Source organism: Solanum tuberosum, unplaced genomic scaffold (genome assembly GCF_000226075.1).
Source record: "Solanum tuberosum cultivar DM 1-3 516 R44 unplaced genomic scaffold, SolTub_3.0 scf00951, whole genome shotgun sequence".
In the NCBI taxonomy this organism is placed as follows: Eukaryota; Viridiplantae; Streptophyta; class Magnoliopsida; order Solanales; family Solanaceae; genus Solanum; species Solanum tuberosum.
The window spans coordinates 6401-24021 of NW_006239864.1; the positions used below are offsets into that span (position 1 = coordinate 6401).

General features: G+C 36.6%; 1 protein-coding gene across 1 annotated transcript; it reads right to left on the reverse strand.

Moving 5' to 3' along the window:
- Positions 1–221: 221 nt before the first annotated feature.
- LOC102586602 (probable pectinesterase/pectinesterase inhibitor 17) lies at positions 222–2070 on the reverse strand. Its single transcript, XM_006367754.2, has 2 exons — positions 1171–2070; positions 222–1090 (listed from the first exon to the last, which is right to left on the reverse strand). Exons 1-2 carry the CDS (start codon positions 2042–2044, stop codon positions 399–401), a joined length of 1566 nt encoding a protein of 521 aa, XP_006367816.2. The 5' UTR covers positions 2045–2070; the 3' UTR covers positions 222–398.
- Between the last annotated feature and the right edge of the window lie 15551 nt (positions 2071–17621).

The following is a 17621-nucleotide window of genomic DNA, read 5'->3' on the forward strand; positions in this document are numbered from 1 at the left end:
TTTGTTATCCTTTCTTGATTTGTCAAAATGAACAACTAAATAGGGACAACTAAATAGGGACGGAGGGAGTAAATGGGAGTCTGTCAATCAAACAGACAGATATGCTCTGTTTGTCAAACTACAAGAATATATGAGCACTTTTTCAACACGAGATATATCATATCTAAATTAAAAAAATTAATATTTACCCTTTTTTAAAAGAAAAAAGTAGATGACTAGAAGATAATGATATTGCCACAAGTGTTCTTAATCATACTACTGATGCTTTACATGTTACTTGAAAAATTAATATATTTTTCAAGAACACACTTATTGGTTCAAAAATTGGAAAACAAAATAATTTACCCAAGAAAAAAAGAAAGAATCACGCGTACAACAATTATAAAACAATCTTGTTACTAGAGACCTGCACGAAATGGCACATTGGTTGCTGGCAACCATGATCGACCAGCAATAAAATTTTCCACGCTGAACCTTGCTGCTTCATTTGAATTTGTGATCACTCGATACCCGCTCCACTTGACTCTACTACTAGTCGATGCTCCAGGACCAGCATTCCTGTATTCTCCGTAATACAACGTACTTAAAGCAAAATCACCATCCCACTCTAGCCAACCAGCAGGATCCACCAATGAATCAAGATATGTTTTCATAAAAACAGTACGTGAATATTGTTTCCATGGTCGTCCTAAAAATGTCTTGAATGTACCTAGCACAGGCCTAAGGTCAGATGCAGCCATAACTCGCGAGTTATGTATTGAAATTCCAGTGTTCTGGTTAGGATCAGTCCGGCCCTGTGCTGTTATGGTAATCTTTTGTTTATCCATAGGTCTCCTAGCGAAAATCATGCAATTTTGCAAAACCACTGCAGCGTTACCAAAAATAAAGTCTACTGTACCATAAATATAACATTCTTTATAGAACTGTCGTTGTGAATGGACATATAGAGTGTCTTGATACCCTTCAAATCCACAACGATAGAAAACTGATAGGTCAGATCCAGAACGTAGTGCAACTGCTTGATGGTTTTGTGGACCAGCTGTGTTGCGGAATGTAATGCCTTGAGCAATAAATCCTTCCCCAGTAACCACTGCAATTTTATAACAGGGTAAAAATATTAACTATACACATTTGCAATATACAATAGTACTAATATACAATATAGCTTACCAACGGTGCCAGAGTTAAACGTGGTAGAGCCTCCTCCAACGCTACGGCTACCTGTGATAATTGTGTACTTCATTCCATCGCCAACCAACATAATATTCTTCATTTTGTTTCCAATCTCCAAATTTTCTCTATAAACTCCGCGTTTCACATGTATAACAAATCTTTCATTTCCACTTCTTTTCGCCGCAGCATCTAAAGCTGCTTTAATAGTCAGAAAATTCCCTGTACCATCTTGAGCCACCACAAGATTTGGACTTATGGAGGATAATTGCAATAATTTTCTATCCCCCGGAGATACCCAAGTTGGGAAACCGTCTTTATATGTTTGCTTCATATTGGAGCCAATATTGTTGAGTGACAAAGTGTTACATATTAATTCAGACACGTTGTTGGACATGAGACTAGGCAAAATGTAGTCTGAATTAACACCTAGCTCAATGAAACCAGTTTGACATGTTTCAAGATTTGTCATGGCTGTACTGAGCCATGTTTGTATATCAAAATCAGTACATTTAGTATTGGAATCGAGAGTTTTATTTAGTTGGAGAATTGTGCTCTCGTAGAGCTTCACACAATCAGACCAAGCTGCCCTTTCGAGTTCATTGCTACACTTCACACCTAGTCCTTTGGTGTAAGTCTCAGCGTGAAGTGCTCTCTCCAAGGCTATTTTCACAGCCATTTTCTTGAAATCAATCTTGTTTTTGGGTGCAAAATGGTACGAACCATGGTTCATGAAATACTTGCATTGATCGGGATAAGGGGTTTTCTTGCACCAAGCGTTTATGCCACTATCAAAAATGTTAATCGATAAAATAGGAAAAAATAATGATGAAAAGGAAATAAGTAGAACAAAGAAACTAAGCTTTATCGCCATTGATTAATTTCTTTGGTAAGCTTACAATTGTGATTGAGTTTTGGATGATTATAACTATGAAGATGACTAGTTTATATAGTTGCACAAGTAAGGTGACAAGTGGTGATGAGCATGATTGAGAAGGACATAATTCACAAATTATAGCAAAGTCAAATGCTATGTTGTTAATTATTATTATTACAATTGTACAAAGAATTTATTGACGAATGTTTTAAAAAATCATTCTTACAAAATTTAATCATATCTAATTCTAAGGAACCAATATTAAAATGATACAATGCCAATCCAAGTCATTCAAATGAAAGAATTAATTACTTGTCTGTCAAATAGTTGTACTACACCTCTATTTGTATTATTCTATATCAAAAAATTATTCTAAAACAACATTCTTATATGATTTGGTTACGTGTTAATTAAACTTCTCTTATTTTTTCAAAATAATTATTAATGAGCTTGCAAGAAGTCCACGCAACAACGGTTAGAATGTTGCATGAACCTGTTCGAGTTACTTATTTGTTTGAAGTAAGAGCATCTTACTAAAATCATGTGTCACCAATGCAATATTATAAGAACTTTTTTCCTTAAATTTGTGTTCCGAAGATCGTTTTGTTAAATTAATAGATACCAAAAATACATATGTATCAATCATTAATCAAACACACAGATAGATATATAGGTAGAAATACGTAGGCATACAAATAAACATACATGTACTTTATGATTGTAGGCATTGCTCTGTGTATATACAATATACTCTCATACAGTGTATATATGAGTCCGGAGCTGAAAGGGCAAAAAAAATTGTCAAAAATTTCAAAAGGGCACATCATATTTTTTTTAAACCAAAAGGGCAAAATCGCTACTGCCGAAGCGATTTCCCTCTGACACATATTGACGTCGTTTACTCAGTTAAAAATAAAAATCGCTGCTAGAGCAGCGATTTTGTCCAAAACTTTTTTTTCTTTGTTTTTACTAAAATCACTGGGACAACTATGATTATTTAAGTCCAATTTTTTTCCCACTAATATCGCTGCTATAGCAGCGTTTTCATAAAAAAAAATTAAAAAATCATGAAAATCGCTGCTTTGACAGCTTTTTTATATATATAAAAAAAATTCTTTGAAATTGCTGCCATTCTTAATCTTTTTTTTCTTTTTTAAATCGCTGCCTTGACGGCTTTTTTATTAAAAAAAAAATTGTTTTGAAAATCGCTGCTATGACAGCGTTTTTCTTAAAAAAAAACCTTTTTTTAAATCACTGCATTGGCAGTCTTTTTCTTAAAAAAAGAATTAATTTTTTTTGTTGAAAAAATCGCTGCCTGGGAGGAACCACAACCTCCAGGCAAATGATAATTTCTCCATTTTCCACAAAATCTCCTTTTTCAAAAAAAAAGAAAAGAAAAAATTAAGAAAAATGTTGCCAAGGCAGCGAATTTTTTATTTTTTTATTTTATAGAAAAGCTGACAAAGCAGCGATTTCATGAATTTTTTTCTAAATTTTTTTTTCTATGAAAACGCTGCCATAGCAATGATATTAGTTGGAAGAAAAAAAATTGGAGTTAAATAATTGCTGTTGTGCCAGCGATTTTAGTGAAAAAAAAGTTTTGTATTTTTAACGGAGTAAGCGGCATCAATATGTGTCTGAGGGAAATCGCTTTGGCAGTAGCGATTTTGCCCTTTTGGAATTGGGAAAATTACGCGTATAAGCAAACATATACTAGTTAATTACTTGACATAACTATAATTTGCCTTAATTACAATTCACGACCTACTTTTAGGTATAATTACGCGGCTTAACTTTTTAGTTTTGTATAATTCGCACGTTTGTATAATTCGAAATTTGTATAATACAATTTGTATAACTTTTGTATAATTCAGAATTTGTATAATATAATGTATATAATTGTTTACACTTCTGATGCTTGTAATTATACACATTCGTTATTTCAAGTTTATACAAAAATAACTGAATTATACAAATGTACCCGCAAATTATACAAACCTACAAATTAACAAATCAACGAATTATACAAACGAGACAGGTTAAACTGCAGCTACAGCCTGTAAATAGGGGTGTTCACGGGTCGGTTTGGATCAGTTATTGATCAAAATCAAAACCAAACCAAACCAAACCAAATATAGTATATATTTATCGGTTTGGTTGTTATCGATTTTGGTTCGGTTTGGTTTGGTTATTCAGTTATTAACCATAGACAAAAATAAAAGAAACAATTCATTCAAAACGTGAAAAAAAGTGACAACAATCCATTTAAAACAAAAATAGTTAGAATGACTGACATTATAGAACTTTCAATCATTGAATTTACTATGAATAAAACTTCAAAATTCATTATTTTGGCCTAGAAGAAAGAGAAAGTGATAATTTCAATCTTATAAAGAATTGTCATAGACACACTCATATACATAAAACCAATAAGATAAATATTCTCACCTTGGGCATTTTTTCTTTGATAAGTAAATTATAAATAAATTTTGATGAAAATACATATAAGATCTTTAAAATTATTTATAAAAATAATATATTATGTATTTATATTAATAAAATATATGTATATAATTTGTCGATTCGGTTCGGTTATTTTTTCGAACAAAACCATAACCAACCCATATACTATTAGTTTTTAAAAATCTAAAACCAAACCACACCTAACCCAAATAAAAATCGGTTTGGTTCAATTTTTCGATTTGGATTGGTTTTTATCCGAATCGTGAACACCCCTACCTGTAAATATGCAAACTATAGCTACGTAGTATAATTAAGTTTATTATAGTGGCTATTTGTGAAAGTTCCTCTTTGAAATTTTTGGCAATTTTTTTTGCCCTTTTAGCTTCGGACTACTCGAGTATATATATTTGTTTTAAAACTGAAATATAGATATCTAAATACATATGTAGAGCTGTCAAAAAGGGCCGGCCCAACCCCACACATCCTAAGACTCGTAAACCAAGGAATTTGAAGGGTTAGGGCGGGCCGACCCTTCATTTGGAAGGACATGAAAATGCTAAACCCAACCCTAAAAGGGCCGAGGGTTGGGGCAGATTAGCCCTTCTTTTTTTCTTTTTTCTTTTTTCTTTTTTTTCTTTTCAAACTTATAATTCTATAACATCAAGAAAATGAAAAGATTTTCGAATCAAATATGACAAACAATGGTGTTGTTTCAATAACACTAGCAAAAAATCTAGTGTAATTAGCATGTATCTCGCATACCAGATACGTGAGCTAGATAAGAGAGTGACAAGCAAGATGGTGGGAGGGAGGCGAGGGCACGAGATTTGTCTATGTATCCTAGATACATGCGAATCTACTTGGATAGAGTGTATCTAGAACAAACTAACCTAATTTTGAGTCCATATAATCCGAGATACATGTATCTGGACGTACAAAAATCTGATAAGATTCATAATATTAAAACATAGCGTGTATTTAAGTAATTAGATTATATATTAGTGAAATTATTGTAAGTTACCTTCAAATAAAAAAAATTGACCCATGTGCTGACCTCCGCCCGGCCTCGATCATGCCTCAAGGGCCAAGAGCTTATATGAGCTGGGCTTATAAGCCCTAATTTTAAATGGGGTTGAAATTTTTTATCTCAACCATACCTCAATAACGGGTTAGATTGGATTGAGCCGGCCCCATGGACTAAGCCCATTTTGACGGCTCTACGTATACGTATCAATCATCGATCAAACATAGATAGATAGATAGATAAGATATACATAGAGTTTGTTTGACCAAATAAATACTTTAATTAGTAGAGATCAATTGAATATAATTAGAAGGGGATAATTATACTGTTCAATTCTCAAGGAGAAGGAGCGGGTTAGGGTGATGAGAATAGTTCTTTCTTTTTATTTTAATTTATTTTTTATTCTTTTTTTTTTTTTTACTTTTTTACTTTTGAGTTTTTCTAAAATAGTAAAAAATATATTTTCATTTTGCATTATTTATCTTTTAATCCCAGTCTTTACTTCTTATAATTCACTATAATTTCTCATATTTTCATTTCTTATTCCTTTGTTTTCTTCACTTAGCATAATTGTGTTATTATTCTAATTTTTGAATTAAAGTACAACTTCATTATTGAATGAGATTATAGATTTATATTTCCCTTAATTTCATAATTATATTTACTTAAGTTATATTGGAACTTATTTTATGTTTTGTTGAAATTTGATATTTCAGTACTATTAATTATTTTTTATAAAAAATAATTTCTGTTGAATTGTTTTTAATACTTTAGTGGTGTTGACTTGTTATATTATATTGCATGCTATTTATTTTTAGTTAAATATGATAGAATACTTTTATGTATTTGAATAATTTTATTACAATATATTTATAATATTCATTTTTTGTCAAACATGCCGTCCATGATGATCTTACCGTAAATATATTCAAAGAGTGATAAAACCCTCGTATAAGTCAAATTTATAATAAATATACTATAATTTAAAAGTATATAATTTATAATAAATATACTATAAATATACTTTAGTGGTGTTGACTTATCCTTTCTTTTTTATGTTTAAAATCCTGGATTCTTTGTTAGCGGCAATGGACGCGGAGATTTGGAGGAGAAACGCGGAATAACAGAGCATTCAAATCATTTGAAAAAGTCTGACTTTTTAATCTTGATATATATATAAAAGATGCTAAAATTAAAAATAATTGATCTCTTATTGGCTGTATGAGCTAAGAAGTGACATCACTCATTCTTTTAAATTTAATAAGAATATGCAATAGGTGGACGATCAATTCTTCGATTTAATTTTTTAATTTCGATCCAATTCTTTAATTATTTAAAAGTGTGTATGGAATATCAAATTGAATTAGTTAAGTTCGAGCTTTTTCATGTTTAGTATGGTTGGATCTTTTTTAATTTGAATTGCAAACTATATAAATCGCATTAGTTTAGGTCATAAATACTAGGATTCACGATAGTCTTGAATATTACTTCATGTATCATATTTCGTTTTTTGATACATGTATCTCCGATGAATTTAAAAAATGAGATACATATTTTATTAGTTTGAATTAATTAATTGTAACTGATTTCTTTGATTAGTTAAATAAGTAATTGACTACTCTAACAGAATTTCAGCATTCCACCATATTAACTATATCAAATTTTCCAAAAATGTGGATTTCAGCAAATCAGAATAGTTGTAATCTTCACCTTCTTGATAGTAGATCGTTTTTATTTCTTTCCTTAATTACATGTATCTATATGTCTATCTTTTAATATATATAATTATTTATATAATATATTTAATTATTTATCTAAGGCGTATCTTACATACAATAATAATAATGCATGTATCTGATGGTCTTTTTTAGAATGATTTTCATAAGTACATTTTGTATCGATTATACATGATCATGTATCTGAGTTATATCATTTAGATACATTTGTATATAAAATGCATATAACAACAACGTCTACTATGTTAATAAATTCTTCGTTAGATACAAATACATGTATATACCTAATAGACATATGAAGACTTACTTGTATATACAATGAAAACAAAAAGATGCATTAACTTGTTTAAATACACCAGATCTAATAAAACAATATGCAAAACTTTTGTGACTGAAATACATAACATTAATTTCAGATACATACAAAAGAAATCATGTGTAATTCTTCTCCCATTACATCTCTTTCATCGTCTACGGCGAAAACGATTAGTTAATAAAGATACAACACATCATCATGAATTTATCAAAAATAGACTTGAAAATCTATAGAATCCATGACTTCAATGATAAAGAATTTATGGAGTCTTCGACGATGAATGTGAACTGTTTGGCCGACCCATCCATTAACTTGGAAAGCTTTCTCTGTAATAGTTACTTTGATTTGGTCTTGTTAAAAAGGAACGATACAAAATAAGGTTTGGGTTCAGGTGATTCTGTCGGTCATGGTGATGATATCTTGAGAAGAAGAGAGTAGATTAACCATTGTTGAAATGAAATTGTATGGTGAAATTCTTGAATCAGAAAGGAGGAGAGTTAATTAAGTGATAAATATGGGGGGGGGGGGAATTAAGAGAGTAAAATTATTTAATTGAAGAAATACTAATTTTATGAAAAATGAAATTAAGAAATGTAAAGACATGAGTCTTTGACTATATTAATATATTGAAAAAATTTAAAATATACAAAATTACAAACGTACAATAATTTATCTCTAATAAATTGTAAATTCTACATATTTCAATTTTTTTTTCTCAATTCATCTGTATTAACATTAACATGAATTGACTCATAATTTTCAAAACTAACTAATCTGTAATTTAGACTTACTGTGTAGAAGGTCTCCAATTGACATTATTTCTCCAAGTTCTTCTTCTTTCGTATTTTGAATTTTTTCTTTTCTTCGCTCTGATCTAATCCAATCTCGAAGGTAAACTAAAACATTCATGGCATTGTTTCTCAATGAATTCGATTATCTCCGATCTGCTGCCTTTCTTGACTAAATGCACTCTCTGATGCAACAATTGACATTGGAACATTTATCACATCCCTCGCCAATATGGTTGAAAGTACTTGATATTGTTTTTTGTTGTTCTTCCACCATTTCAATGTGCTAACATTATTTTGATAGTGTTCTGGGGCATGTTTCAGATAATAATTAAGCTCGTCTCAATTTATGCTACTTTGTTATGTAGGGTCTATTCTATTTCAAACATATAAAATTAATAACACAATGGACATACATACATTGTGCTTGTCTTTTAGAAGATAATGACTCGTCAAAAAAAGAAGGAGATAGAGAAATGGTATGGGTAGACGTCGCATTATCAAGTAAAGTGACATAATGATTATATAATGATTATATGAGCAATTGTATATATCTTTCATAATCTTAGACATACTAGGTTCCTCATCAACTTGAATTCTAAAGCAATATATATATTGTGAACAAATTCAGACATTATAACAGATTTCATACACGAATTTAACATAGCAAAAACCAAATAAATAGAAGAAATAGGATAAATTTGTACATGAAGTAAGCATATTGTTCATGAAGTCTAAAAATATATGACCGGCAAATACTTAGGGAATACCTTTAAACATAGGATTATAAATTGATTGTATATAAAGAATAAAAGTATTAAAATTAGCAAATGAAATAGGTAGACAACCATAAGCTATATCATTTTCACTAACTCTTAATGATCCCTCGTTTTATTATACGACCCAATTAATTTTTTTATATGTGGGTTTAATCTACCTTGGACTGGCCCAGTAACACCCATGCCTTGTCCTATATGTTCTTTCCAATCAGAGTGTTTATCATCTAAATGTTTAAGCAAATGATCCGTCACACTTTATTACTCCCGATCTTATGCTTATATAGGGTGCCACAAATATATTCAATTTTAGTTGTTCCATCCACTCGAGTAAAATAATGGCATACTAATTAAACTACTTCTTTTTCTTTCTTTTACATGTCGTGGAGGTCGATTACAAGCTCTAAATTGAGCATTATCAATAATGATAGCAGAACTAGTTGATGTAACATCATCATTATTATCACTATTATTTTGTGTTGAGGAGTTGACTGCTTGTACGCATGTACCTTGATGAAATAATGCTTAATGGGTTGTACATAGTCAGTTAGATGATTAAACAAATTAGTCAACTTGAATAAGTTAGTTATTTTACAGCTGACATTTTAGCTTAGACAATCACATTCTATAAATATCTTTTTTGGTTTGTATTGAGGACTAGTTAGTAGTTCTCACAGATTGAAAATAAACAAAATCTTCCACAAAGTTTCTTGAAACTTTTTTTTCTCAAAACTTTCTCAATACTCTGCAATGGTGATCAGTTAATGCATGACATGATTCACCAAAGTTTTCATGGTATCAAAGTAGGAATTGCTTAGATTTAGTGTTTCTATTTCAGAATTGGAAGGATATTGAGAAATCTGTGTTAATAGCAATTGTATTCTACTTGCATGGAAGCTGCAGGTGAATTGAATGATACTCAAGGAACAATGGCGACAACAGAGAACAGATCGAGTACTTTTGATCAAAATCATCATAATCATCCCCTTTACCTGTCAGCTGGTGATGTTCCTGGAGCAGTTCATGTGGGAATACAGTTGGTAGGAATGGAGAATTACTCCCTCTGGAGTCGAGCTATGCGACTGGCACTATTAACCAGAAACAAACTTGGATTCATCGATGGGACCATAGTCAAGGCAGCGTATACATCGGAACAAGGAATGCAATGCTCTGGTAGTCTCATGGCTGACAAACAATGTGAGTAGGGATCTATTGAGTGGTATTCTTTTCAAATTTAATGTGTATTTGGTGTGGAGTGATTTGAAAGAGCATTTTGATAAGGTGAACATGTCTAGAATTTTTCAATTGCATAAAGAAATTGTCAGTTTAACCTAAGGAGTTGCTTCAGTTTTTGTCTATTAGTCTCATCTTAAAGATCTCTGGGATGAATATGATTCCATAGTTCATCCTCCGTCATGTGAATGTGCGAGATCCAAATATTAGACCGAACAATCTGAGAAACAACGTTTACTTCAGTTTCTCATGGGACTCAATGAAGGTTACAATAAGGCTAGGAGTCAGATCTTGATGATGACACCAACTTTAAGCCTCAATCAGGAATATGCATTGATTGTTCAGGATGAAAGTCAAAAACATATTGCATAAAGAAATTGCACTAGTAGAGAAATAGTGGAACCTACTGCATTGTTCACATCTAGGGGATGTGGACAAAGAAACAGGTGTATAAGAAGAACTACAACCCTATATATGTGGTGTGACTATTGTAATATCAAAGGGCACACGAGGAACACATGTTTCAAGTTGATGAAGTGTGATCACTGCAACATGAAGGGGCATTTGAAGGATAATTGCTATCAGTTGGTAGGCTATACAGCAAATTTTAAAGGAAAGAAGAGAGTGAACATGGTTACGGGCATTGATGAGGATGGATTGGAAATCAGTATAGGCACTGTTGAATCTCCTCAGGGTCAACGTACAACATTTTTACGCGTGATCAGTACCATCAAATCATCAACATGCTCAACAAGACATCCATAAATAAGGCTAGTGCACACTTGGCAAGGTGACTATTTTTATACAAACTTAGATACACTAAAATGGATCATGGATACAGGGGCCACTAACCATATTACTCCATTTCTTGTTAGTAGTAATAAGGCAATTGAATCTTTTCATCTTATACATATGGATGTTTGGGGTCCGTATAAAGTGTCTACTTACGATGGTATGAGATTTTTCCTGACTTTAGTTGATGATTACTGCAGATGGACATGGGTTTTCTTGTTACATCTTAAGTCTGATGTTATCTCTGTCCTTAAAAGTTTTTTGTTGATGATTGAAAATCAATTTGGTAAAAGGGTGAAAGTTCTGAAGTTCGACAATGGCTCAAAATTCTTCAATCATAGTTGCAATGATTTATTTACTAGTCTTGGCATTATCCACCAAATCTCTTGTCCATACACCCCACAATAAAATGGGGTGGTGGAAAGAAGGCATAGACACATTCTTGATATAGCTAGGGCAATAAGATTCCAAGGGAATTTGCCAGTAAGATTTTGGGGTGATTGTATAGAAGGAGTTGTTCATGTGATAAATAGAACACCCTCAATAGTTTTGGAAAATTGATTACCATATCATATGCTCTATGGTAAGGATCCTTACTTATCCTATATGAGAGTGATTGGGTTTCTTTGCTATGCCACAACCTTGCCTAGGCAATATACGTTTACTAAAAGAGCAATCAAGTCAGTGTTGCTACTCTATTGTCACAGACTTAGAGTTTTCGCTAAAGCTCCGTGCGGCGCTTGACAACTTACTCACTACTCTTGTAAGATCTTGTATGCTCAAGCAAGCCCTTTATGCTAAGATCGCTAAGAGAATGGAAGGAAGAACTTAGAAAGAACAAGAGAGCTTTTGAAGAAGGCTTTTGTATTAGCTTGGAAGAATGCTTTACACTTGAGTGATGCCTTGCAAATGAATGGCACCTCTATTTATACTACCATCCAAGGGCTAAAGTGTAATTTAAAATTACTTTACAAGTCCCTAAGATATTTACACATTGGTCCCTATATAGAAAATTCTACATTATCTAGGACCTTCCATTGCCTTCTTGAAAATTCTAAAGGATTCTAGAGTTCTCCACAAGCCTTTACTCAGCTTTAGAATCTTCCGCCCCTATCCGGATGTGAAATCTGACTGGCAAAGTGGTGGAACGTCACACGCTCCCCCACATGATGATGCGACGACCGCGGCGCATTGCTGCAGAAACTCCCGAACTTGGTCTTTAAACTGCCACAAATCTTCATATCTTTCCCATATGGCCTCCTCCAAAGTTTGTCCCTTCCAATGCACAAGGAACATGTCACTGGCTTGTTGACCTCGCTTTCGTTTGGCTTGATAGTCGATGATAGCCTTAATCTCCCAATCATGCGAGGCGGTGACAGTCATGGGTGCCCATCGTGATTGGTTCCGGCTAGGATCTTCCTTGTCCTCATGGTATGGCTTGAGGATGTTTGCATGGAACACCACATGGATTTTGAAATGTGGAGGCAACTCTACCTTGTATGAGATCTTACCCACCTTGGCAACGATCTTGAACGGACCTTCATATCTTCACACTAAGTTTTGATGAACACCCCTTAGTGCCTTGAATTGTCTTGGATTGAATTTCACCAAAACCTTATCGCCTTCTTTGTAGTCCGTGGGATGCCGCTTGCGGTCGGCAAACTTTTTCATCTTCTTTGTTGCCTTGTCCAAGTAGGACTTGGCAGTGTCAAGTTATTCCTCCCATCCCTTGGCAAGATGGTAGGTTCCCAAACTCTTCCCTTGGAAAGCAGCCGGTAAAGAATGCAGAGTTTGGGGTTGTTGGCCCGTCGCCAATTCAAACGGTGTGCGCCCGGTGGTCTTACTCCTTTGCAAATTGTATGAAAATTGCGTCGTCTCTAGAAGTCTGGCCCAATCCTTTTGATGCGCACTGACATAGTGCCTCAAGTAGCACTCCAACAGGGACTTGACGCGTTCGGTCTGGCCGTCGGTCTGTGGGTGGAAACTTGTGGAGAAGTGAAGTTTGATGCCAAGTATCTCGAACAACTCCTTCCAAAAGTTCCCGGTAAAGAAGGGGTCTCGGTCGCTAATGATATGTCTTGGCAGCCCCCAATATTTCACCACGTTCTTAAAGAACAGTTGAGCGGCCTCCTTTGCGGTGCATCCGACTGTGACGGGTATGAAGGTAGCATACTTTGAGAATCTGTTCGTCATGACCATGATGGTTCTATACCCATCAGACTTAGGTAAGGAAGTAATAAATTCCATGGTCACGCTTTCCAATGGGCGTTCCACTACAGGTAGTGGCTCTAGTAGTCCTTTCGGATGCCTTTGCTCCACCTTGTCTTGTTGGCAAAAAAGACAAGTCTGTACATAGCACTCGATATCGTCCCGCATGCTGGCCAAAAATAGATGGCCTCGATCAGTGCCCTTGTTCGTCACTGCCCCGGATGCCCAGCCCACGGTGTATCGTGGCTTTCCTTAATAATTCGCCGCCTAATAGACCCAAACTTGGGCACATAGACCTTTCGATCGGATGTGAGCAAAAAGCCATTTTCCATCCAAAAGTTCTTTGTCTTTCCTTGGGTGGCTAACTCCATCAGCTTCTTGGCCTCGGGATCATGTTGCATGCCATTTTTGATTGCATCTTGAATATCACAATGTGCCGTTATGATGGCAGCAAGTTCTTCCTTCCTACTTAGCGCATCGACCACGACATTGCCTCTTCTTGGCTTGTACTCCAAGACGTAGTCAAATTCAGCAAGAAAATCCTGCCACCTAGCTTGTTTTAGGGTGATCTTCTTCTGTGACTGAAAGTAGCTAGTGGCCATATTGTCTGTCTTAACCACGAACTTGGAGCCTAGTAGGTAGTGTCTCTACGTGCGTAGGCAATGTACGATGGCCGTCATTTCTTTCTCCTGCACTGTATAGCGCCGTTCGGTCTCGTTCAACTTGTGGCTCTCAAATGCAATTGGGTGTCTATCATGCATTAGGACTCCCCCAATGGCAAAGTCCGAAGCATCCGTATGCACTTCGAAGGTCTTTAAAAAGTCGGGCAGCATCAAGACAGGTTCTTCTGTTATCGCGACCTTGAGACCTTCGAATGCTTATTGGCACTCCTCGCTCCAACCACAACTTATTTTTCTTCAACAACTCGGTCAGTGGAGAGGCCTTCGCGGAGTAGCCACTTATGAACCTGCGATAATAATTCACAAGTCCAAGGAACGATCGTAGCTCGGTCACTTTGGTGGGCGCCTCCCATTCTTCTATCGCCCAAATCTTAGTTTCGTACATCCGTAGTTTTCCCTGACTGATGACATGGTCTAAGAAGTGCACCTCATATTAGGCAAACTCGTACTTCTCTCGCTTGATGTATAGTTGGTTCTCCCGTAAGACTTGGAAGACTTTCATTAGATGCTCCACGTGCTCCTCCAAGGTGTTGATGTAGATGACTATATCATCCAAGTAAACCACCACGAACTAATCCAAGTAGGGATGGAAGATCTTGTTCATTAGTGTGCAGAAGGTAGCGGGTGAGTTGGTTAAGCCAAAGGGCATCACCAACCACTCGTAAGCTCCATATCTTGTCACGCACGCTGTCTTCGGCTCATCCCCTTCTGCGATGCGCACTTGGTAGTAGCCTTTTCGGAGGTCCACCTTAGTGAAGTACTTGGCCTGCCCAAGTCTATCAAACAAATCTGCAATGAGTGGGATATGATATTTGTTCTTAATAGTTACCTTATTGAGTGCTCGGTAGTCGATCCATAGGCGTAAGGATCCATCTTTCTTCTTCAGGAATAGTACCGACGCACCATAAAGTGCCTTGGATGGACGGATGTGACCGGCCTCGAGGAGCTCCTTCAACTGCTTCCTTAGCTCCTCTAATTCGGGTAGAGCCATGCGGTAAGGTGCATGCGCGGGTGGCTTATCTCCAACCTCTAACTCTATCTTGTGATTTATCTCGCTCCTAGGAGGTAGAGTCTTCGGTAGCTCATTTGGCAGCACATCTTTGTTTTCTTCGAGGACCTTCTCTATGATCGGTGGCAAGGGTTCCTTAACACCATTGTCTTCTTCCAGACATGCAATGGTGGCTAAAAACGTTGGCTCCCCCTTCTTCAACCTCTTCACGATCTACATGGCCGACAAGTGAGCGTGTCCTTTCTTCTTCGACCCCTTGACTAGAGGTACCATGCATGACCCTTCCTACTCCATGACCATGAGTCGTTGGAGATAGGGGTCGATCATCGTATGGCAGCGCTGGAAGAACTCCTGCCCAAGGATAATATCAAAGATATCTAAGGGAGCGACAGTGAAGTTTGTCTTACCTTGCCATTTTCCCAACGTGATGCTAACTCCTTGGGTGACCCTACACACGGGAGTCGGTGGGGTATTAACCATTTTGAGGTAGGTGTTGCTTGGAACATAGTTTAGCCCTAACCTCTCTGATACCGTCTTGGCCATGATATTTACTTCGACCTCGGAGTCTACCATGGCACGAGCTAGTCGTCCATTAATGGAGATGTCTACATATTGTGTGTTGAAGTCTCATGGCTTCTCTGTCTGCTTGACAATAGCACCGCATAGTCCTACCATTCCCAACTGCGTCGTGCCCATGTCCTGCCCTTGCTCTTGTGCTTCCTTCTCCTTCCGCTCGCGTAGGATGGCACCAAGGTTCTTCATCTCTGGGCACCTGGCATAGCCGTGCGGTCCTCCACATATGTAGCAACCATCTCCCTTGGTGGTCTGCACCTTCTTCTCCGTGTAGTTCTGGCGCACAAACCGCTTACTGTCTGGCTTGTGGTAGTCGTACTGTTTAGGGTATGCCTACTGCTCCTTGCCTCGACGACGATGTCCCCCACCTTTGGCATGACTACTCCTTGCATCCTTGCCCTTTGTTTTGTCATGCCATTCATGCTTAAAGTCAGTCAAAGACTCGGCTTGTGTGATGGCCTCGTCAATGGTCTTGACTTGTCGCCGCTCCAACTCCGTCTTGGCCCACTTTTGCAGTCCGTCCATGAAGGGAACAACATGTCCTCGTTTGTGAGGTTGGGAATCTGAAGTGTTAGAGTTGTGAACTCCTTCACGTACGCCCGAATGCTTCCCGTTTGCTTCAGTTCCCTAAACTTGTGTTTAACCTCATATATGACGTTGTTAGGGAAGAAGGATTTCTTGAACTCCTCGCGAAATTTCTCTCACGTGTTGATGGTGTACGTCCCCTTCCCTATCTCGACTTCCTTGCACCTCCACCATAGCATGGTAATCTCTGAAAGATACAACACGGTAGTGTTGATCTTATTCTCATCGCTCTTCACCCGATTACACCTGAAGTAATTCTCCAAGTACCACAAGAAGTTCTCCACCTCTTGAGCGTCACAAACGCCTTTGAATATAGGTGGCTTGAGAGCCTCGACCCTGGCCTCCCTATCATGGTCGGGTGACATCGATCCTCCAGCTTTCACGCCTTCCTTAAGTGCCTTTATCTCGGCCTTCATGGTTTCAATTGTGCTCAACGCCTCCATGAGCCGGCACTCCAAGGAAGTGATGGCCTCATTCATCACAAACTCATCCCGCTGATGTTCCTCCAACTCTTTACGGATGCTTTTGGTCTCCTGAAGGGTGAAGTCTTCAAGAGTTTTGAACTTACCGTCGGCCTCATTGATGTGCCAGCCTAATATCTCCACGGCGTGCCTCGCCACTTCAACCCTTGCGACCCATTCCTCTCCAGCGGTAACGTCAATGGCCTTCTCGCCAAGTTCATTGTCACTAGCTTCGGTGGTCGAAGATGGATGAGATGTTAGCGCCTCGCTAGGTGTGGGGTCGAACAACATTTCCTCATTACTCTTTTGGTGCTTCTTTCCCTTGCGGTTCTTCTTTCCACTATTCAGATGGACGTTGGTGGTGCTAGCGGCGTTTACATCTCCTTCGGTTGCCATTCCCTTAGTGCAAACCTCACTTTGATACCACGTTGTCACATACTTAGAATTTTCGCTAAAGCTCCATGCGGTGCTTGACAACTTACTCACTACTCTTGCAAGATCTTGTAAGCTCAAGGAAGCACTTTATGCTAAGATCGCTAAGAGAATGAAAGGAAGAACTTAGAAAGAACAAGAGAGCTTTTGAAGAAGACTTTTGTATTAGCTTGGAAGAATGCTTTAAACTTGAGTGATGCCTTGCAAATAAATGACACCTCTATTTATACTGTCATCTAAGGGCTAAAGGGTAATTTAAAATTACTTTACAAGTCCTAAGATATTTACCCATTGATCCCTATCTAGAGAATTCTACATTATCTAGGACCTTTCATTGCCTTCTTGAAAATTCTAAAGGATTCTAGAGTTCTCCACAAGCCTCTCCTTAACTCTAGAATCTTCCGTCCCTATCCGGATGCGAAATCTGATTGGCAAAGTGGCGGGACGTCACACTATGCAGTCAAGCAGAAATGATACAAGTTATACGACCTTGTGCAA